Source organism: Alligator mississippiensis, chromosome 8, assembly GCF_030867095.1.
Source record: "Alligator mississippiensis isolate rAllMis1 chromosome 8, rAllMis1, whole genome shotgun sequence".
Taxonomy (NCBI): domain Eukaryota; kingdom Metazoa; phylum Chordata; order Crocodylia; family Alligatoridae; genus Alligator; species Alligator mississippiensis.
The window spans coordinates 63,137,681-63,161,414 of record NC_081831.1 but is presented as its reverse complement, the minus strand read 5'-3'; the positions used below and the strand labels follow the sequence as shown (position 1 = coordinate 63,161,414).

Below are 23,734 nucleotides of genomic sequence, written 5' to 3'. Positions count from 1 at the left end.
AGATGCCAAGTGGATCTCTGGTGCCCAGCAAATCACCGCCACTCATGAAGAGCTGTCACAGATCCTTGTAGGGATGACTCCATGCAATCCCAGTAGTCGGTGGATATGCCCAACATCATCCCACCCTAATGACAGCCATGAGTATGAGGCATCCCCCCACCCCAACTTCCAGCTCTTCTGGACACCCATCTTGTGCCGCAATAGCTGGACATGAGAGTTCTCCAGCATCTTGTGAATGATAAATCATCAGCGGACCATTAGCAGAGATTCTTGCCCTTTTTACTATTGAGGGTGGGGGCAGGGAGGGCACCCCCCTTCTACTCCCTGGGCCCTATTCTAAAAGCTCTTCAGAAACTTTTGCCAACTCTCGCGCCAGCTAGCAGGAGCAGGGCTTGCAAGTGCAGGGAACTCACTCCTGGGACAGGGGTTTGGGTTCTGGGGTGCCATGCATGTCATCCAGAACTTCCCCCCTTTGAAATTTGGCAGCTACAACTCCCCCCACCCCACTGCAATCACTCATCACTTCCAGCCTCCCTGTCTACTCCTCCCAGGACTGCAGGTCATGTCCCAGGGAGGTTAAAGCATAAGGGCTACTGGAATGTGGGATCTCATTAACATATATAATGGGAAGCAAGGGGAAACATAAACTATTCATCCTGGAAGCCAGAAGATGGAATTAAAGGGGGATAACAGTCCAGACAGCTGATGTAGAAAAGTTTATCATTTTATCTGTAAAATCTGGAGGCTCACAATGAAAATCTATTTCTCTGCTACTTTTTTCAGGACCAGTACCTGCAGCCTCCAGACCTCATTTAAACCCAAGACCACAGCATGCTACTGGAGCCCTAAGGACAGCCAGATGCCAGAGCCAGACAGAATGGAGATGCTTGCAGAACTGCTGTCAACAGCCCCGGAGCAGGCCACCACCACAGATGCATGGAGAGAGTGCTGTGCCTCCCTGCTCCAGAGGGGAGTATTGGAGGCTAAAAAGCAGGCAGAAGCTGTTGAGGGGATCAGGATGCTATTGTCCAGTTTGTAGCTGTCATGAAGAGACAGAGGCAGTGTTGGAGAGCATTGCATGGAATGGAAGTCTTGGGCAGATCTACCTCCATCACTCCCAAAACCTGCCCATGCCTCCTCCCAGAGTCGCACCAGAAGTTGGAGATGTGCTGAAGCACTGGCCATGAGTTATTTTGGCTGCCTTCTCAGGCACCTTAGTCTGCAAAATGTAGCTAGAAATATTCTTAGAATACAGGTTTTCCCTTGAATTTGATGGTCTTTTCAGACAAGATTCAAATTCAGACAGCTTGACAAAAAAGAATGATAAGATGCTGAATTGTCTGCATTGAGACCATAGATGCATCCCAAAATAAAAATAAAATCCATCATTTTAACATTTGTGACAACACATCTACCCCCTGGATCATAAGTTGTTAACTATGGGCACCATTTTTTACATACTCAAATAGAAACTCCATATGATTCTGTGTTATACACAATATAGCTTGCTAACTGAAGCCAACCTTGCTCTAATTTTTCAGACTCCTTTACCAACAGATGAGTTTCTTGGAACATAGCATTATCAGCCCTCTGTTTTCTGAGAAATTAGTATTTTCTTCTTTTTAAAAGATCTGTTAAGGCCCTTAACATTCCAAGATACACATTTGATAGGGCTGGACTTTCTCCATGACTGTCTTCTATGTTCAACTTTGTATATGGTTGGCAATTTGCCACTTTCCATAAATCAAATATACAATATTTATCTGTACGCTGCCATAGTTTATAATACTCACATTCTCCCATATATTAAGAGTTCATAACAGCATGCATTCCTAAGCAAACTCTTGAAAAGATCATGAGGGAAAAGAGGAAAAAGAAAAACAAAATAAATATAAAATGCAAAAAACACTAAATTTAATATATGTCATACTGTGTCTGCTAGAAAGGTTTGGGCAGATATAACCCAAAGCTTTCTGCTACTCTGCATAGATTATAAAAGCAAAGACACTAAACAATTAAATGAAAGCCACACATTGACAAGCAGTGTTTAACAATATAAAAACCTACTGTTTTTCCTTTTCCCCCATCTTTAAAACAATTCTAAAATGTACAGTATTAAGTAACTTTGATAGTAAACCTAAATGAATAATCATAATTTACAAATATATAACTTTTTAGACATATTTAACATAATAAAAAGTAAAAGTTTCAATTCTTAACTCAAAAGAATTTGACTTTTATTAACTATTTTTCTGAGATAAATCCTGTAACTGTGCAATGTAAATGGCAAGTTGCTGCATTATGAATGAGTGATGCAGTCCCCAACTCTTTAAACTTTTCAGGACTGGCACTCAGTAATGCCAGAACTGACAAGAAGTAATTGGTGTCCTTCAGGTGCCCAAAATAATCCTGCTTCTCAGGACTGAGATCCACATGTTGCTCTTTTATCTGTCAAGACAAGATGCACATTTCCAAATAGGAAGCCTTTCAGGAGATGTGTCCAATTGCTTCCAGAGCAGATTATCAGTTCACTCAATCCTGTTTCCAGACAGAGAATATTAGTTCCAATGCAAAAGAAATCTAAGTATCAGCTTCTTCAAAGCACTACTACTAAGTTTGTAGTTATGCTCAGTGTGGCTAACTGGAATAAACTATGTAAGAAAAGTGCTTGTTTTAGGTTTTCTCCAGAAGCCCTAGGTGATCAGCTATATGCTGTCAGCAGCTCTATCTGTGGCTGTTACTTAGCTAATGTCTTTAGAGGGAAGTATTCCTTCTGTTTTTCCCCTGATAAGCAGATATCCTTTATATTCTTGCAAATGACAATCCTGAGAGAGGTTTCTGTAGAAGCCCCTGTGGGAACTTCATGCATGAATCTGGAGACTTCATATTGGCTTGGTTGTTGTCTGTGAAGCTTTCATCTGGTGGAAAAAACCATCCTAACTACAAAGGCACCTGTAAACTTTGTTCTGTGCAGATGAGGGTGAGTATGATTCCCATGGTTATGAGAAGACCTTGACCCTAGAGGAAGTAGAAATTCTCCCTTCCCCATGGGAGTTCACTGAAAAAAAATCTGTTCCTTGGACTTATAAATCTAGAAGGGTTTAGCCTCTGGTAACTTCAAAACTAGCAAACTCTGACCTATTTCCCCCTCCACTCAAAAATCTGTTTGCAGTAATGGAAAGCATGAGAACTGGGCATATAGTGGCAATGCTCAGAATTTCTGTGTAGCTACCCTCCCAAGAAGAAAAAGAGAAAATGCAACAGAGAAAATCTGTTATGTCATATTCATAATAAAAATGCCAATTATTTTAACTTTTCAAGCAAAATTAACTACTTGTATTGCAGCTGACTTTCTCAGCAGGCTTGTGGAATTCCATCCCGTAAATCTGCTGACAGATCATTTTTTTTAGTGTGTTGCTAACAAATTAACCTCTGGCTCTTACTCATATACTGCATCCTGGTAATCCGCCACGTTAATATTTTAGTCACCTTGCTGCAGCTTGGTAAACAACATCAAGCTGGACTGCAGGCAGATCCAGAAAGAAAAGCCCATTGGTTGTCCAAAAGAGTTACCTTCCTGAGAACAGTGATTTTGAAAAATTGAAAATCTCCAGGTTAAGAAATGTAACTTCTTGTGACTGAGTCATCTTCAACTTCCTTTTTTTAAAGAAGAAGACATCTTGGTGGTTTTACGTAGCCATGTCTCCACAACGCAGTCACTGTCTGTTCTCTCCCCTCAGAAGGTTAGGGTATCCCAGTCCTCACAATCTCTCCTGCCACGACTTTGGCATAATACTGATTAGGGAGGTGGTGGGTCATCCAGGGATTATGCCATCTTCTTAAGAGTGGAGCCTATGTGAGCTGCTCATCTCCAGTACTGCTGACTGCATCAGATGTTGAGCCATAAGGAACAAACTAGGAGCTCCTCCGGCCCCTACACTCCCACCTCAACCTCCATGTGGATATTGCTTCACGGACCCTTAGTCCTTATCAAGGAGTCACTGACGCTTTACCTTGCATAAAGTCTCAAAAGTTCCCCCCTCTGTGGTCAAATGCCCTGGGGTTTGCCCTGGGGATACCTAGCAGTCTATTATGGATTAGTACAGTACAACGAAAGGTGAGCAGCTCAGCTGCTCCTCACCCATCCATTGCTCTGCAAATGCTGCTGTCTGTCCTCACCCATGGGTCAACTTCTAGGGCTTCTTAAGGAGTGCATCTGATCTCCACCACAAATCTGGATCCATCTCTGCTGCGCAGCTGTAACTCATGCTCCCTGTGGGGTCAGGAACTGTGCCTACAGCAGCTGGCTCACTGCTCCTCATTAGGGGAGACATGCCTGGTTGGTTCCACCACCACACGTGAGTCCGCCTCCTGGCTGGACTGTCTGGATCCTGGCCATGAGTCATCCCTGCCCCCGGTTCTTGGCTGGACCATTCTCTTCAGTGAAGTCGAAAGTGGGGACTAGCTCCAGTCCAGTTAGCCCTGCTCCCGGAGCTCCATGCCATCCCGGAGGATCCTGGACCCCTTACAGGTGAAAGGGAGGGTGCAAGTGTGGTTCTTTTCTCTTCACCCCCAGCCACTCTGTCACACTTCTGTTCTGAATGTGCTTCTTCCAACTGGCCTTCACAGTCACAGTTTCCTGTTAAGTTAAATGGGGTTTCACTGAGATTTCATTCTTAATTATGTTACTATTCTTGAGTCTCTTTATCAACTTCCTATGCTTCCTGAAGGCTAATTTTAGTAGAGAGTGAGTAAGATTCCTGTAGCAAATACACACTTGCTCTCTCTTGGGCTATTTTATTGGTACTTCCAGATACACTGCAAATGTAGAGACAGCCTGTGATATTATATTATGGACCCTTAGAAAAGGCACATGAGGGGTGTCAGCTGTGTAGGCTTCCCCCACCCCCAACAATGTGCTTTTTCTTCAGTGAGCACAGAATTCTTCTAGGGGTGAGGGGTTTGCTCTACCTCCATGGTCCATTTTCTCCTTGGTTTCTCTGCTAAGTACAAGAAAACTTGCCAGTTGCAGCAGGCATCATGACATAAACACCTCTCGCCTCAGAACTGGAGGGACTCCCCACACTTACTTCTAACACACAAGGAACATCTGTTAGTAACAATTTGAGCTCAGATTCTCTTCTCTATTGTGGTCTGGAGTGGGTGGCAGTCACTTACTGCTTCCTCATACTCAAATAGTCCTTCTATAGGTTAGAGGAGCATAAAAGGGCTCTTCTGGCTTAGGGTCTTATTATTTTACACTTACAAATGTTGATCAGCTTAGGGCTAGCTTGGAGTTTGGAGCAGTCACACTTTCAACCTGAGTGGCACATCTGTGTGGAGTGGCTACCCCTTAATGGAACAGGAGCTGGGTTATGCCTACCAAGAGGTAATCCTGCCTTGGAGTGGCGTAACTTTGAGCCGCATAACAAGTGCTTTAAGCCACTTTAAAGTATTATTGCGTGGACAATCCAGGGGTTAAGAGCTACTGGAGCCACCCAAAATTACCATGTAACAAGGCCCTTAGGCCAGTAGGTTATAAAACTATGGAGGAGCAAAGAATCATCAGATTGGTGGGAGAAACTATGCCCCTCATTTGCTACTGAATGGGGATAGATAGCTATTTTGTATCCCCTTGGGTTCTGTTTCCTACAAGCATTTCAGAACCTCAGGTGTCATATACTCAGAATTTGTTGTTCGGAGGCACCTTTTGTACGAGACACTGCTGGTCATCTCCACCTGCAAATCTCACTCCCCCTGTTCCTTTCAAGAACCTTTTTAATCTTTTGCAGATTATAAATCTTTTTGGACCGCACTCCTCTTGTCCCTATTATACTGGTGTAAAGTCACAGCAGTTTCAGTCAGTCAGTTATGTCACACCAATTGTAGATTGGTGTGAGAACATAGTTCAGACATTCCTTTATATGAGCAAATGGGGAAAATATCCTAGAACGTCTGTTCTGTACTCAAAAGTTCTTTGATTAATTACAAGACTGAGCTGGGGAGAAATGCAATAAAGAATCTGGAACTGGAAAATAGGAAACAATAGCTCAACCCTCATATTCAGCAGATGGATTTGGTCACCACTATTGGAAAAAGTGCAATGACTTCATTTCAACAGCAAGTGGAGCTGAGTCAGTTCTATTAAAATGTGGGCTTTGGAAAAGCAGCAAAGTTTACTACAGTAACAACTTTTCCCCAAGCAGCCTGGCCCTTGGGTCTTAATAAATCTAGGTCAAAATGAAACAAGAGATTCATTACTCAAAGAAAAGTGAAAGGAGGAGGGAGAGGTTTGACATTTGTTGCCAAACTCCTGCAGTGCCCCATGTAGGGAGAGCGAATTCTCGGAAGATACCAGGCACAAAATCTTGGAAAGGGGCCCTGTGCTCGGGAACTGGATTTGCACTTTTCATCTGCTTTTTAACAACAATCAGAAAGCACAAGCTGTTGTACAGATATCAAAGAGCTTTATTCAGACCTCGGGAACAGCTTGTATAATTTTGTTTTCCATTATTTCAATGGTTTTCCTCTTTTGGATCATACCACCCTAGCATTCAGGGCTTCAGTAACCTGACTGAATGCAAATGTTTAACCTGCCCATGCAAAAGTATCCAGCAGACAGTACTGTGGAGCCTATGGCTTCCTTTGTTAAATATGAAGCTAACAGAGACCATAGAAGAAGAGGGATAAATCAGGTAAGTAGCATCAGTTAATCTGGGACCAAGAATCCCGGGGTGGGGGGGAAGGGGGAAGCAAATGGAGGATATACAAACTCACTGGATTTGAAGAAGGACTTGGAGAGTGTAGAACTGCTAATTGGACACCCATATTTAAATAAGGGTTTAGAAAACAACTGGATAACTAAAGGCTTTTCATACTATGAAAGGCTCCAGAGTCACAAATCTGGGACAATGGGGGGAGTGAGTAGATGGAGAGGAACAGTCTGGTTATGGACACTGTGGGAAGTCACAGTGGAATCAGATATACTGTCCATGACCAAGTGACTGTAAGAAGGACTTTGTCTCACTTAGGCCCAGATGTTCCCACAAAAACTAGAACAGAGGGAAATGTGGAATACAGACATTTGCCAGACCCCAAATGTCTGTGGGGTCTGTGTGAGCTGCACGCAATGCCAAACTAAGGAGGTGGGCAAAGACCGCTTACTGCTCCCCACAAGACAAGGCTTCAAGTCAAACCAGCTACTGTTGGCCCTAGAGTGGACCAGCAACTCCTTGCCACACCTCTTCATCAGCCACATGCCTTTGCTGGTGGCGGAATGAGGGGTCATTGTGGACCCATTTGATGGATGTGCTCCACCTTTGGAAGTACAAATTGTCAGCTGTTCAGTTACTGCGGCTTATGGCCCCTTTCACTGCAGGAATGGTATATGTTGGGGAGACCAGGAACCAGCTCTGTACATCAGCCTGTAAGACCCAAATGGAAATCCCTCTTTTTCAGATAGAAGAAAGGAAGATTTCAGGGTCCTAAGGAGTATAAGTACTAAGTTTAAATGAAATGAACCTAGTTGGCTTGACTGTCTGCTAACACTTCCTTTGCTGAGGTCCCAGTCTGTCCCTATGCTTATGCAATTTAAAACTAAATCAGCCAAAACTCTGGGGCCTTAGTGAACAGCTTTGTTTAGGCTAGACATGTTGAAGGTATATCCGGAGAGAATTATTCAGGTATCCAGAGAGAACAAATCTAAGCATGGCCTTTGAAGAGGAAATTAAATCATCTCAGACATAGCTAGGTTAGATAATATCTTTCTTTACCAAGATCAACAGTTATATGCTTAAATTCCTCCTAAAATAATCAGTGACAAAAATTTGAAACCTGCAGGTGCAAAAGATTAATCTCTTGGCATCCCAATATAAATACAAAGCCCCTTATAAAAAGGGGAGGGGGGGTTGTTTTCCCCCCTTTAACCTGAGTAATGAACAAAAGGGAATAAGGAAAGGGAAAAAAAGAAAAACTAGAATTCACCCTCCGTTTCTGTTGTTCAACATTTTAATTTTAAATTGGGCCTATGAAGTTTGAGATCCACATATTTCCAAAACATTGTTGTCCTTTGAGGTTGTTAGAAGAACAGTGGGTGGCAGAGGCACAGTGTAATGTGGTCAGGAGCACATCTGGCCCGGCAGTTGTTGACTTGTTCGAGTGTTATTCCCTTGAGGATGGAAAGCAATTGCTGATAGGACAGGCTCAGAGGGGGGAGCTCAACATCTTTGCTGTTCTATTGGCTGGATTTGTTTTCTGGCATCCATGAGCCTCAAGCTTGGAGCCCAGCCACTGAACATCCTGTTTTCACTGAACTTGTCTTTCTTCTTCCAGGTTTCTTCCCTTCATTCCTGGTCACAAAGCTGCTGCAATAGCACCAAGGTAAGAATCTAAAAATGTAACTTTTTAGTTGATTTCTCACTTGGGATTTGTACATTTGAACAGGAGGCATCTAATATTGTCAGCAGAGGTAAACAGGTTTAGCAAGAGCTCTAAAAACTACTCTGCTTTTTAGATGGTTTGAAAGTAGAATGAACGGCACGTTTTTAAGAGGTTTGCTAAATGCAGAGAGTCTTAGCCTTACTTTCTATCACTCAGTTCAATGCAGTGTGTGTTTGTATATGAACTTTTGGTTTGTGCATATGTAAGTGCTGAACGAGTCAGCATGATAGCTGAACATCAATTAATTGTGTTTCTGCTGAACATGTAAGCCCAGGCTCCAGCCTCCTCTTACTGAGCTTTGCTGGAAGGGCACCTTGCAGATAGCCTGGTAACATGTGGAAATAGTCTGCAACCCCTTCCCTTCTGGACCTCTCTCATAGCTTCAAATCATGACAACCAGCAAGTCACTGGGGAAAACAGGCTGTGGACACTCCTTAACTCAGACCACCCAGACTGCACAAGTGACCTTCTGGAAAGAAGGGAAAAGACCGGTGCCAGTGGGAGGCTTTGCATGCATGACCCTGGCACAGCAAGCCATTCTTCTATACCAGAGTATAGACTACAGACAGAAATGAGTGGCAAGGTGCAGGTATGTGTGTGTATAGGAAGGAAGAAGACAACAAGACCCAGTAAAGGAGGGAGTGATACAAATGGCAATGAGGAAGGGACTCCAGTAATGGCATAGGTCAGAAATGACAGAGGTGTCTGGGTGTGTGACATCTATGGGTACCTCAAGGCATGATTACCTCCTTTCAAGCCAAGGACATCATTGTCCTGATTCTGTCCTGCTGCAATTAACTGGGGAGTGTGGGAGGGTTGAAGATGATGCACAGAATCTCTTTTCCTTTAATGAAATTGTTACCAGACTGAGTAATGAACTCCATACATTTGGGCTCAATGTGTCTCATGTTCCATATCGTAAAGTTGATGACAGCTTGTAAGTGATCAGGAATGGAATGAGAATTACAGTGTTCAGTGATGGAGTACCAAGGAGGGAGGCACCGCAGTCAGCCCCTGGGAGAAGGGAGTGGCTTTTGTGGGAAGCCCCCCTAGCTGATCCAGGGGTCTCGTTAGTAGGCTCCAGGCAGGAACAGCGTCCTGCAGCTGGGAAGATAGCTTGGTCCAACATGACTCCATCATGGGAAAACTCATGGGAAAAACAGAACCTCAGGGGATTGATCCTCCCAACCCTACTGCAGACAGGGCTGCTCCACACAGCCCTGCAGACACACAGCACTGAATCCCACTAGCATCAATGACACGTGGAGAGAGAGAAGAATCTCCTGGATGTGGCACCATAGGTGTGGTCTTAAAATTTTCCCAAAATTTTGGGGTGAAGACCCTGGGAGAAAACGTTACTGTTCTGGCACAACAGCACTTTTCACAATAAGGGTAAAACTTGTCCCTGCAGGAGACACACTTTTTTGGTGTCTGTTCAAGGCTGCAGAGTGACTACCCTTTCTGCACCAAGTGCAAGGTGCATGTCTTTGCACCTATTTTCTCTAACATAAATACAGAACAACATGTATCCTAAACAAGAAGGCAAGCCAAACAAGGCTCTGCACTGCTCGCACTTCTCTGTGGGGGTGCGGATGAGAGAACAAATAATTCATGGCAGATGTTAGTCATGTTGCTAGCACACTACCAGAAGAGGCTTGGATAGCAGGGACAGCGACGAGTGTGGCTTTCCAACACATCTTAAGCAGAACAGAGCAGAAGGGCAGGCATGGTCTCTAGGAATTGGCAGTGCTCAGGGAGGTTATGAAACAAACTTCAGTGGTGGTGGTGTGACTTGCCATAGAAAACCTTCCTGCTTCAGTCTTGCAGTCTTATAGGTTTTATTCTTTTAATTTTTGCTCTTATCCTTTCTCCCTCTTGCAGGACCTGTAGAGGTGAAGAGAAACAAGTGGGGACGTGCAGCCACCCCCTGGTCCCTGAAAGATGGAAGGTGCAAAGGAGAAGATCATCCTGAACGTTGGGGGAATCAGGCATGAAACATACTGTAGCACCCTCCGCACCTTCCCAGGGACCAAGCTGTGCAGGCTCACAGAGCCTCATGCCCATAGCATGTATGAATATGACTCTAGCACCAAAGAATTTTTCTTTGACAGGAGTGCTGAACTCTTTGGCTATGTGTTGAACTATTACAGAACCAAGCATCTCCACTGCCCTGCAGACACCTGCAGGTCAGTCTTAGAAGAGGAGCTGGCCTTCTGGGAGATAAGTGACGCACAATTAGCACCCTGTTGTTGGCTGAAGCTGAACAACAAGGAGAGGCAGCCAGAAGAGTTCAATATGTGGGATGAGAATGAGCTTGCTGATGACCAGTGTCTCATAGTCCAGATGGAAAGAAGGGATTTCAGCTGGAGAGCCAGGTGGCAGCCAAAGATCTGGGCTATCTTTGAAAAGCCTTATTCCTCTTTAGGAGCCAAGGTAATGCTCCCCCAGCACAAATCTGTATCTGTTGGGGTTCTTGGAATTTAGAAACTTGGGGAAAAAACTAATAAGTATACAACCTCCATGCACATGTCTTACTTACACCTACTTGAATAATGGCATTAAAAAAATATCCCTGGACAAGCATTCAAAAAATATCCCTGGACAAGCCTGATTCACCAAGATTTTTAGTATGGATTTCCATTTGCTCTGATTCACAGGATCATACTGCGATTACCTCATCAAGATTTCCAGTCCTGCTATCTACTAGTTGTTAAGCAATGCAAAACATACAAAAGCAATACAACATACATAAGCAATACAAAACATTTAGGAGCCTGTGAGCCAGTTATGTCCCCCGCTGGTATTTTACTGAAACTCCTGGATTTGGGTTGCTCTAAATGGGGGGGTGAGGACAGAGTCGGACTTTCTATTTATTGCAAATGCATCCCATTTGGGGGTTTCAGAACACTTTGTGATCTGATTGATTTTCATAACTGCTGAATGCCTCCGTGGATCAGCTTTGAGGCTACGGGTTATTTGTGAAATGGTCACTTCAGATATTTATCATCTGTACTGGCTGATGCAACTCAAAATCAAATCTGCTTCTTTATCAGTGTTTTCAACCCAGGCCCCTGCTTTTCTAGACCTTAAAAACAGGCTAAAATCATGTAATGGTCAAGCCAATGTTAAGCAACTGTCCCAGGTCCTTGTTAGCCCCTAGCTGATTTCAGTTTGTGCAGTGGGTCAGCTCCCCAGTATATCCTATTCCATATTACTTAAACTCCTTTTTATCTTTGTCTGCCATATCTCTGCTCTTGTGCTCTGCCTGCTGTTGTTATGTCCCTTTGCTGTGCCCCACTGCTTTGCATGCTGGTGCTGCCTATTTGCTGCTGTGCTCTGTACAGTTAAGTGGTTATTTAGTGCTTTCAAGAGTACTTCTCTTATTCTCATGCTTCCTGCTGTTTCCCTTGCTGTTTATCCCTATTCCCTGCACACAGTATGTCCTCGCTGGTACCTCCCACACCTCTTTCATATTAGAAAAACAGGTACTTGAGGTAGTAAATTGAAATTGGAGAAGACAGAAGACATTTTCCAGCCTATCTGAAGCAGCAGGGCCTTTGAGACATACTTGGCTTTAGGGAGACCTCAGTGGGTACTTCTGCACCATGCCTCTAGTGTTTCTGGAGAAGAAGCATTGTCAAGCATGCCCTATCCAACTACTACTGTTCACAGGCATCAATCCTAGAGATGCTGTGTTAAAGCTGCCCCTGCTGCCTCTCTCAAGCCTGCTGGAAACAGATATCTCCAGGGCAGTCTCTGATGATGCCCTTAGAATGGTTTAACCTCACATTTCTGGGTTTGGTATATACAAGCCAGACCAGGTAGGCAGAGCATGTCTGGGAGCATCCTTCCCCAAAAGCACCATGGAAACAGTGTGGATATACCCAGTGAATCTGCCCCATGATCAGCCATGATGCATGCCCATGACTCTCCAGCTGTCAGATCTACCTCCCATTTCTTACAATCTTAGATGTCAGCAGTTCAAGGTATATTCCTTGACTCGGCTCCACTTTGTAGGAAGGGACAGAAGAGAAAAAAAGATTCTGTGAATGTGAAACAATTTTGAGAAGGAAATTGGGTTAAAGTTAGTCTGAGAGTAGGGAATGTCTAATGCTGGGAATCATATGGCTGAAATGAGGGATCATATGGATGAAATGAAGCTATGAATTTATGTGATGCCCTTACACTGAACTAATGTCACCTTTCACATTTCCATTCCTCTGCAGTGTTTGGCTGTTGTTTCTTTGCTGTTCATCATTGGCATCGTCATCATATTCTGTGAGGAGACAAAGGCCCAGTTTGATTTCTTTGCTGGTAACTTCACCATAGTCAGCCATTCTGAAGTCACCCACATCGTCCATGAGCCATACTACCACCAGGCTCCATACTTGCTCCACCTGGAGCTTTTTTGTGTCCTCTGGTTCACTTTTGAGTTTTCAATGCGGTTTTGCTTCTGCCCAGACAAAAAGAAGTTCCTCAAGAACCCCCTGAATGTTGTTGATTTTCTCTCCCTCTTCCCAGTTTACATTGAGCTCTTCACAGCCAAGCAGATCCAGAAAATGCCAACACTTGGCCTTTGGCTTGGCTCTGTCCGTGTAGTCTATCTCCTCAAACTCCTGAAGATATCCAAGCTCATAGAGACCCCTCTGATCCTGAGAGTCCTGTCCTACACACTCAAGTCCATCCTCCGAGAGATCTGTATCCTGCTGATGATGCTGGCCTTTGAAACCCTCTTCTTTGGCTCCCTCTTTTTCTATGGCGAGTTGCTGGGAATTCACCCTTCCTTCACTGGAGATTTACACTTCACAGACATTCTCATTTGCTTCTGGTGGGCTCTCATCACACTCACTACGGTGGGTTATGGAGACATCATCCCTCTAACCACATTTGGCCAAGTGACGGCTGCCTTAGCTGCAATATTCGGCATGTTAACTATTATCATCCCAATCCCCATCTTCCTAGTCAAGTTTAAAGGCTACTATGCCATTGCCATATCCAAACAGAAGCTGAAAATGAGCAGAAAGGAATAATGCCATTGATATTAGAGCTGCTGCCACTCCGTCCCCTTCAGATTAATTCTGATGGGATTTGTTCCAACCACAAAGTGGATTGAGCACATACATTTAGAAATATTCCAGGCCACATTTATTTGCCCAGTGGCAGGGACCCAGATGCAAGTTGTAGCTTTCAGTTTTAGTGGCTAATGCACTTTATGGCATATCGCTATGTTGAGCAGCACTTCAGTGACACACAGGATAATACAATGGGCATAAGAGTCATGGGAAAAAATCATCCCCTGTCCCATGTCAGACAAAGAGGGGAAAATGCACTTTGGATGGGTTCATCAAGAATCAAAGAGAGGGCTTCACCAGCCTGAAAAAAGCTCTTCATTTTGCAAAGCTGCCATAAGTGATCAGAGCATGCACGGATGAAAGCCCACACTGAGAAAGAGAGATCAGGATCCTGCAATGTCCCTAACTCCAGAGACATCAGTTCAAAACAGGACTTAATGAGTGGGTATTTTGTGGTGCCAAGTCTTTGACAGCCCTGAGCAAAGCAGTCCACTGGATTCTCTGGGCCAGATAACTATTAGGTACAGATTAGTGACTTCAAAGGAGCTGATCTGATTACAACAGCTGAGGATGCAGACCATATGCCTCATCAGCACCTAGTCACTAGTATCACCATCATGGGCAACTGGTGCCACCTTAGTCAGGGGGGGCATGTGCCAGTGACCAGTCAGCAACCAGGTCGGGGGGTCTAAGTGGAGAGCGCAGTGCTCTCAGGGAGTGCACGTGCACCTCCATGCACCCCCTACGCATTGCCACTGAACTCACCATCACATTTCCACCTTAATAGACTTCCTGCTTGGGGAGAAACATGTAGCTAACATGAGAAGGGCAGAGCTTGCTACTAGTGTCTACTTCCAGAGGGGTCTACCTCAATCTACTGTCTTACCTTTCTTCATGGAAGGTAGAGAGTCAGTCATCTCCGTGGCACTGGACCCCACTAAGAAGTTTCTACTCTATGAGGGGAAGCAGAAGGAGGCGAAGGAGAAATGTTCAGTGGGCTGACAGGGTAGAAGGAGGTGAGTGCACGTAGGAAAGTATATTGTCTCCTCACCACCCATGTTACCAGCAGCAGAGAGCCTTGCCTGGATTTTCAAAGGGATCCTGGACCCTGGAGCCAGTGGATTTCCTTGTAGCCAGAGGAGCTCCATGATGCCAAGCAGTGGGAGGGGGACCATGGGCACAGTGTCTGTGCGTGGCTAGTCCAAGCCACCTGCCAATAGCAGAGAAATCCATTTCCATACAGGGTTGGATGTGGCCCAACAGCACCTTCAAGTAGGGGTAAAATCCACCAAGGAACAACTCCCACTCCATCATAAATTTGACCGGAAAGGAGTAATCAGGGTCTACAAAAATCCTGCTCTGTCTTGTCATATTGCATTAAGGAAGAAAAGGATGCAGTGTTCTCTGTGCTGGGATCAGTGTGACCTAGGAAACAGGGTTGGTTTGACTTTGCTGTCCTCATAGCTAATACTGTCAGCGTACGGTTTTTTTTTAACTTGTAAATTGAAGTGACCTGATTTTGATCTTGATTTGCGCCATGGAAATCTGGAGGAAATACACTGACCCAAGGAAGTTACGCCAATCAAAAAAACAGTGGGAGACCTGAATTAGGCCCAAGTAAGTTGCCATTGCATCAGTGGGCACATCTATATGAGGCGCTATGTCATCGTAGCTCTTCTGTACAGCGACATAGCATCGGCGGGCACTAACCATGATGCCACTGCTACCACGCAATAGGGTTGGAAATGACCCGTGCACAAGTACTAAATGACTGTGCAGTGGGGCACACGCGTAGATGTGCCCAGTGAATAATAAGGGAGCCCTTTAATGGCATATTCCCTTAGATTACAGATAAAGTCTGCATATCCTAGTGGAAAGCATGTTCAAAATTGCAAGTCTTCTGTTCCAGGCTACTCATGGGTCTGGCTTTTTATAAGAAACCCTCTGAATCTGTTATTCTTCATGAGTATAATTCTGGCTCCAGTTAAATCAATGACAACATTCCCTTAATGTCAATGTGATTTCATCTCCTACATTCTGTGCTTCACCACAGTTTCAACCATTAATGATTCGTATGTAACAAAAATGCTGTACTATTAATCACAGTATCTACATGGTTTTTATCATATAAGAAACAAAATATAATATACGTTATTAAATATGATTTCCATTATTTTACCTGCTATAGATGTTTTTATAAAGTAGGAACATTAACTTTTTTAACTTAGTAGCCTTTGTTTTAATCTATTTTTAAATATTTTTTTCTTTGTAATATCCAAGACTGTATGTTCCCATTGTGGTAAAGAAACAAAATCAGGTCCTGTGGCTAATATAGTAAGGATAATGGTTAAAGGTTGTTGTGTTGCCTACTGAATAACAAACTTGTCTTTTATATGCTAAGTTTAAAAAACTGTACTTTTATTAAACTTTCTATTAACTTTTGTCCATGGGTGTGATTATATTGCATACGGGTATAAGGTGAAAGCTGCTTTATTTTTATTAAAACTTTTACTATCTTTATTCCCCACTCTAGTGCAATCACTGATGAATTCATTCCTTCTCATAGCCAGAATGATATGGCTTTAAATATTTCACATAAAAAGTGAAGTCATTAGAGCCCAAACACACAATATCTAGAATAAGATTGTTTCCTGCATCTCAAGTATGCTTAGCACCAGGGAAAGAAAGTCAATCAGAGAGGAGTTAGTGATCTGAATCTAGTAGCCATGGGGTTGTTCTGATTTTTGCCAGTGCTGTAAGAGTACTTATGGAACTTCATGGTAGAAGATCAGGCAGAATAGCATTGCTCTGCCATGCCTCCTCCATCGCTGCCTTAAACCTAAAAAATAATGGAAGCCATTTGTTGCAGGAGCTGGTTATTTATACACCAAATCTGGCCACCCTCTGCCTAATGCAGGGGCAGGCAATTATTTTGGGCAGAGGGACACTTATTGAGTTTCGGCAAGCCATCGAGGGCCGCAAGACAGGCAGCCCAGGGCAGATTGATATTAATTTTCTATATTTTTTAGGGGCCCCGCGGCCCAGATAGAATGGCCCTTCTTTTCCCAGTTGTTTCACAGTGAACTAACTCCAACTTTCCTGATTAAGAAACTTAACTATTAAGCCTGTGTCCAGCAGAGGGAGATCTCTTACAGGCTATGATATATTTTTGCAGAGTCAGCATGACTTGAAACCAGAACTGGACCCAACATCACTTCCAGTCACATACTTCCATTTAGATCCAAATTTACCTCTGTCCTACAGTAGTCTGCTCCCTTTTGTGAGGCACTCAAAAAATGGTAGTTTATAAGGAATGTAAGAGAGAAGGTTAACCATTTTGTTAAGGCAACAGAGCCCGCACTTTTGCCACAGTGCAGCATCCTTTTGTGGGGATGGGGCACAGTGCCCCATCCTTTTGTGGGGATCTTCCAACAAATGCATTTGGCTTACTGAGAAGAACAGAAGTGATGTGCCACAGGTCAGATTGTCACCTAGCATCAATAGACATAGCTCTACTGAAGACAATGGCACCATGCCATATTATGCCAGCTGAGAATAGGTAACCTGTGTGCATTTGTGGAGGTAGATATCCTAAGAATGGCTGAAAAACCTATATGCTGTTTGTCTTTAAACTGGCTGAGTCAGATCGATGCCTGCCGTTCAGTCGCAGGAGTAGCACATGTGAGATCTCTGCTTGTGGAATGTTGCCAAGCATTAGTTAGAGTTCAATTATTCACTAATGATCTCTCTAATGTAGATTATAAGTTCCTTAGGGAAAGAACCTCATTTCCTTAGACGCCTAATTGCCATACAGGCTAACTGCTTTAAATAAGGAAAATAATCACATAAATAATAATACATTAAACGCGGACGCTCCAGTCAGCGGATGACATAATCCCCTCCAGAGAGATCATCCAGCCAAGTTACAAGGTGCTGAAGGCAAAAAATCATCATCTCAGCTAAAGGCCAGAGGGGAAATAATAGCTTTGGAAGCTTTTCTTAAATAGTTGTCCCATCACTGGGGCATATCATCCAGGATATTAAAAACACACATACTGCAAAACTTTATTTCAACCCCAATTTCAGTGCCATGGAAGGAGAGGGGAAAGATGAACATTTCATAGCTACACATAAGGTGTGCTCTTTTAAACTCCCATTAATGACACTGATGATGGGTAAAAATGCCATTGTGCCAAAATGGAAGAACATTAGTTCTATACAGGGGACTGGGCTGGAACATGTCTCTGAGGTGTGTGTGTGACTGCTGGTCCCAGCTCAGGCTGCTTTTGCCAACACCCAAAACACAGCCTCAAGAAGCTGTTTGGATCACCAGGGATCAGTTGGATGTTGTATTGTCTTTGTCTTATGCCCCACAATGGGATCCAAGAAGGGAATGGCATTGGAGCTTCTGTAGAACAAAAAAAAGATAGCTAGCTTTTCATCAGCAGATCTCAAAAGAAGACACTATTGTTATCCCCATTTTACAGATGGGAAACTGAAGCACAAGCAAGGAACATAAGTTGTAGACGAGGAACCAGCTGGCCAGGAGAACCCCAGTCTCCAGAATCATAGGCCAGTGCTCTGTCCACTAGCCCACATGACTCCTGTTTGCAGGAGAGAAAGACTTGCTACCAGGAACCTTCCAGCAGCTCTGGGAGTGGGCACCATTGCAGAACAGTCAGGTACGGAGCCAAATCTCAGTCAGACCCCAAGCCCAGAAGGCAAATTGTATGCAAGCAGCAAAGCAATTTCTCCTGCAGGCTTTCAGCAAAGTAGTTTAGTAGTTTATCACCTCAGCTGTTGCCTCCTTTCAGCTCCGATTAGAAGTGGGACAAAACCACTATGATAAAGGAGCATTTGGATCCAGGAATTTAGTTCACTGCCAAGACTAAGGAGCAGCTGTGAAATCCCAATGGCGATCATGTTTGAATCCAGATTCAGACTCATTCCTAATTGCCCCCAAGCAGTCACATCTGGGGCTACTGGAGTAGCTGAGCTTGGAGGCAGTGGTGAAGCTGGAGTAGTGGGGTGAGTAAGAGTCATCCACTACAGTGAAAAGGGGAAGTCCTGGGAACTGACTTGTGAGCAAATCCATCTGCCCGCCCCCCCTGTGCAGCTAGGCGAGGCTTTCACAATGAACCCTGGGGATAAGTCACAGGGGAAAGGAATCTCTCCCAGCCACAAGCTGGTACTTGTCAGGCTGAGTGTTGCACTCTGAAAAACAATTCCTCTGCTTGCATTGAGGCCAGGTTTGCAAAGTCCCCCAGGGAAGAAAGGAGCAGCAAATTCTTCCTGCAGAAGTAGGAGCATTACTTCTTGCAGTGGGGTGGGGTGATGAGTTTTGTAGGTCTCACCCCACAACGAAGGGGTCAGACAGGCACCCAGGCAAGAGTTAGGACCTAGCACCAATTCCAGGCACCTTGTGCAGCCCATGAAGGGCCAAGCCAAGGTACAAGCAGAGTGTAAGAAAGTGAACCTGGTCATTTCAAGGGGAGCTCTTGAGCTGTAAAGATCTTCAGGCCAGGGGCCTGAAACCATCTCAAAGAGCTGGCCTGGGCAAGAGAAATATGTAGGAGGAGAAGAGGCCTGACCCTTCCATAAATTTGTTGGGGAGAGAAGAATCTGTCATGAATTCCTCCTGGACCACATAGCCACATCTCCTGCCTGCACGTGGCCTGGTGGCAAGAAAGATGGACAACAGCCCATCCCTTTTCTTGCCTCATTCTTCATGCTGTGTGTTCTCAGACAGGCAAGGTTCTTTGAGTAGCCTTAGAAGTTTTAAAGGTAAGTGTGAATATCTCTGAAACACCCGTCTCTGGAGGTCCTTTTGGTATGAATGGAGCAAGGCCTGGGGAAGGATGATAGGGGAAAATCCAAGGAGGCTTCCATGTGTTCTGCATATGGGATACCACCAAGGTATGTTATGGTAGTGTAAGTGTCATGTTGTAGCTGTGATAGTCCAGAAATTATGCAAGAGGCAAGGATATCTTTTACTGGATCAACTCTGTAGTTGGGATAAAGTTAGGCAAGCTTGTCTAACTTTACAGTTTGTCTAATAAAAGATACCACCCTAAGAAATCCTTGCTTCTGCTAACGTATGTTTAAGATAAGTAGCTTGAAGATTCTCCAGTCATTGGAGCTAATTTAGGTGACCTCTGGTGATGAGGATCACCAATAATTTAGCTAATGGTGAGAATTGTTGTTAAGACATTGCAATTGCCCTGAAAGTTTGGACTTGGTACTTTCATGCCTGAGTTAATTAACTTTGATTCCCGAATTGTCTCCAAGTGTCCTGTAAAGAAATGTGCAGTGAAACATGGATGTGGAGTGGCATTTTTAGATCCCTCTAATTTTAGATATTCCCACTGCCTAAACTGGCATTACATCACAGTGATTTTTTGCAGGGAGGTGCTGAGGTTTAGGACTGTGTATGGAAACTCATAGCTCATCTGCTGACTCATACGGGCAGCATGACCAGGTGTGTCTCAGTTTGAACTCTGTCTTAGAAGAGAGGTGCTGGGAAAAGGAGAGAGGGGAAAAAAAAAAGATGCCTTAGGTGGCAGTACTGAGAGCAGCTAGCTGAGAGAAGAGTTTAGGCTAACACTTATGTTTCTAAGTGCAGTGTAGCTTCAGAGTTTTCCTATTAAGTTAATAAAGGGCAAGAGGCCTCAGCAGATGGGGCAATCTGGACCATATCTCTCTGTGCATGTTTTACCTTGAGAGCAGGTTGGGGGAAGTCCCCCATTTACAGACTTCTAAGCATCTTTTGAAGGACATACATTCATTCTAACATCTTTTTCCATGGGCTTGGTGTTTTCAAGATGTCACATGAGGCTTGAGGACGGTGAGGTAAAGACCAAGTTTGCTGACTCCCCTGGGAAACTATATCATTGGCTGTGTTTTATTATATTGCTGTGGGAGAGTGCAAAGCCCTTTTGCATTACCTTGTCCTCCCCAAAGCCTTCAACATCCTGGTTACTCCAAGTCCATGCCCTCCAGCTGTGATTCTTCACTAAGGTGTTGCAGCCGGCTAGGATACCATGAGATCCTTCTAAGGTTGCTGCACAATATTAGCACTGCAACATCTATACATGTGCAAGCATCCACGCATGATTCACAAGATAGACCCAGAGGCTTCAAATAAGAATCCACAGCGGCAAAAAAAATGTCTGACCTACCTGTTGTGGGCTGGGTTCTTTGCAACAGAAGAATCACTTTATTATTTTTGTTTTTACTTCTTAATTTTTGAAGTGTGGTGCTGCTGAATTCAGACAAGTTACCAGAGTATGTCTTGAGAGCCACTGCCTTACAGGATGTTTTTCAAAGCTTTAGCCAGTCCACCAGGACAGACCCCAAGACTTCCACATAGAGACAGTATTACTTGTGGAGCAGATCTGAAAAGAAAACTCATCCAAATTCCAGTCACTTGTGGGAAATCTAGCATTTGTGATCATTGGTGGTTGATGTTGTTCTGAATTAGGTGAAACAGTCACCAGTTGGAAATTTATTGGGAACTGATGACTGTTTGGAAACACTGAAATGTTTTGTTTTCACAAATGCCTTGGTATTTAATTTCAATAAGGCTAAAATGTTTCATATAGACAAAGTTAAAAACCTAATATAATATACAAGGTCAAAAAAGGAGGAACTGAAATGCATTTTAGCATACTGAGATATGCTGATGTTACTGGATTAAATAAAAAAGCAAAGCCAAATTGTTTTCACTTTTGCCCATCAAAAATTCATCAGATTCAGTGCCTTCCTCTAGAAAATTTTGATTTCAATGAAACTGCTTTTTTTGATGGAAAACTGAGCATTTTCTGATTACTTGTGTGGGAGTATGAATTAGCATAAAATAGATTTGACTTCTATTTCATTCATCTTCCCAGAATCAAGTAATGAGGTATTTGTCACAGCTAGAAAAAGTTTCAGCAAGCTTTTGGGGCAATGCAAAACACTAGCTGCATCAGAAGGATCTGGTGGTGTTGGGCAGGATGTTGTAGGGAGGGGAGACCACTGAGAGGAGAGCGTAGCAACAGTCTGGCCACTTCCCCCTTGTTAGTAACCTCTTCAATGTGGAGTGGTTTAAAGACAGCCTTGTACAATGTAAACCACCCCCTGAAAGAGGAATCCTTCTCTGCTACTTATCACCTTGCATCTATTTTGTACTACCTGGGTTGGGATGCAGATCTGACCCATTGACTTCACTGAAGTCGTTTTTTGTCTCCAACGTTGGGAGAGGACAGCTGGGATGGGAGTATCTTTACAAAACATGAGGCTTGGTTCTCCCCTCTTCTGCATTTTGTATGGTCATTTGTACCAGGGCCAAGTGACTGCGTGACACCATCCTTATGATCTGGTAGCCTTTCACACTCACTTTGTGTAAGGCTGTTTGCTGATCTGAGCTGCAGGGGAATGAAGACTTGTGTGTTTTGCCCTGATGGTTTCCCTCCTACCAATCATAAATCTAGGATGAGCTCCTAGAGCCAAATAACTCCTGTTTCCTCCTAAAATGTCAGATTGGTCTCCCATCTCACATGGAAACCCTCTTCCTCCTCCCTTAAAAACTCAGAACTTGGGTAGTGGGCAGCCAAGTGCCAAGCTGTTACTGTCACACCATCCTCTAGGAAATAAGTAACTGCGTGGTCATGAAGGCTGCCAGCCCCCCACGCCCTTTGGCACTGTCATCCGAGGCTCGGTTTCTAAGGAGTGTATATTTTGTGGCTGTTCCTAATTCCAGCAGAAAAAATCAAGCCTGACCTTGTCCACGCTTAGTCACTAGGAGCAGGAGACAGAAACCACAAAGGCAACCATGGCAAAACAGCACAGATGAAGGGAGTGTCAGATTTTTCCCAGGCCAGTGTTCAGATGACAGGCATTGTGTCGATAGTCTCCCTTGAAACAGCTTTTCTCTGTGCTGGTCAGCCTGTTGGCTGGTACTTGTACAGGGAGGTGCTGCTCAAGGCACCTGAGTGCATGACAGGTTCTACCCCCTTTCTGCATTGATTTGATGCTGCTCTCTATGCTCCTCCCCATCCTTCCAGTCCTTGCACAGTGGAAGCAAATTAGCTGATGCAGTTGATTTAATCTTAAATATTTTGAGACGACTTTTGAGCTTCTTGAGGTGAGCAAGGTTCAGAACCAAAGCAGGTAGCTTGCTTCTCAGTGGGTGTTGGTCACTGCTGTGCAGTGTTGAACTCTCACATAGGGCAGGATAACCCCAGTGGTTTTAATGGGTGGTAGCTATCCTACCCATGCTGTTCTTAAAAGACAGGCCATAAAAATGACAAGAGACATGATACATTCATATAAGCAGGAAGTAAATAGAAAAGTCCCCCATCTTTGGGGGTTTCCCATGTGAAGGCTGAGCTGCCCATAGGGATTTTCCCTGCCTTGCCTCTGCAAAGGTCCGTTTTATAGTCTTTCCCTCCAGCGAGGGCAGAAGGAAACTGCACTGTCTGTCACGAGCTCCTTGTTCACCAGGGACAGACAGAGCCCCTTCCAGACCACCTCACTGCACAGAGGTTTCAGTCTTACCTTGCACCTCTCTGTATTTCTAGAGCACTGGTACTCATGGCATCTCATACAGCTATGTTTCACAGTCTTATATCCATCATAATTTGTTTCCCAAAAAGTTTTAATCTGGATCCTAGTGGGTTGGCAAAGAACTGATGGGAAATCCTCTGTGACATGATAATGACAGGATGCAGGGTGATCCACCCACTGGCTAGAGCTGAACTGCAAAATGTCACTCTGCTACCACCAAATCCCATGAAACAGACCACTAGGGTAGAGCAACAGCTATTTTCAACTTAAACTCTATGCCCTGGGTGAAGTTAAGCCCAAATTCATACTCAAACCTTGGGTATCATCACCCTGACTCTGATCAGGCCCAGCAGCAGAGGAGTCTGGTACCGACTCTTATATGGTATCATCCTGCTACTTCCCCACGTCAGCACAGAAGGGACCTCTACCAAGTTTGCCACTATCTGAAAGTAGCATGGTTTTTGGAACTAAGTGCGCAGTGGGAAAAAGTTAGGGCTATGTTTACATTGAAAGCATAAATACATCCCGGCGAGATGTGAGCAGTGGGGTACCCCAGGGCTCAGTCCTTGGGCCCGCACTGTTTAAAATTGGCTGATGGTGGATGGAGAGTAATGGTGGATGGGTTGTACTCAACTTGGCACCAGATGTGAGCAGAGGGGTACCCCAGGGCTTGGTCC

General features: G+C 44.2%; 1 protein-coding gene across 1 annotated transcript; it reads left to right on the top strand.

Moving 5' to 3' along the window:
- Nucleotides 1–8,262: 8,262 nt before the first annotated feature.
- On the top strand, nt 8,263–15,953 carry LOC102575318 (potassium voltage-gated channel subfamily C member 1). The gene is made up of 2 exons (XM_059732777.1): nt 8,263–8,379; nt 12,666–15,953. Exons 1-2 carry the CDS (start codon nt 8,263–8,265, stop codon nt 13,467–13,469), a joined length of 921 nt encoding a protein of 306 aa, XP_059588760.1. The 3' UTR covers nt 13,470–15,953.
- Nucleotides 15,954–23,734: the final 7,781 nt, after the last annotated feature.

Bases quoted from the DNA above. Each gene is read 5' to 3' on its own strand.
- LOC102575318 (XM_059732777.1), top strand. From the start codon at position 8,263: ATGAGCCTCAAGCTTGGAGCCCAGCCACTGAACATCCTGTTTTCACTG. The intron at 8,380-12,665 runs GTAAGAATCTAA...ATTCCTCTGCAG, and splicing joins GCTGCTGCAATAGCACCAAG to TGTTTGGCTGTTGTTTCTTT.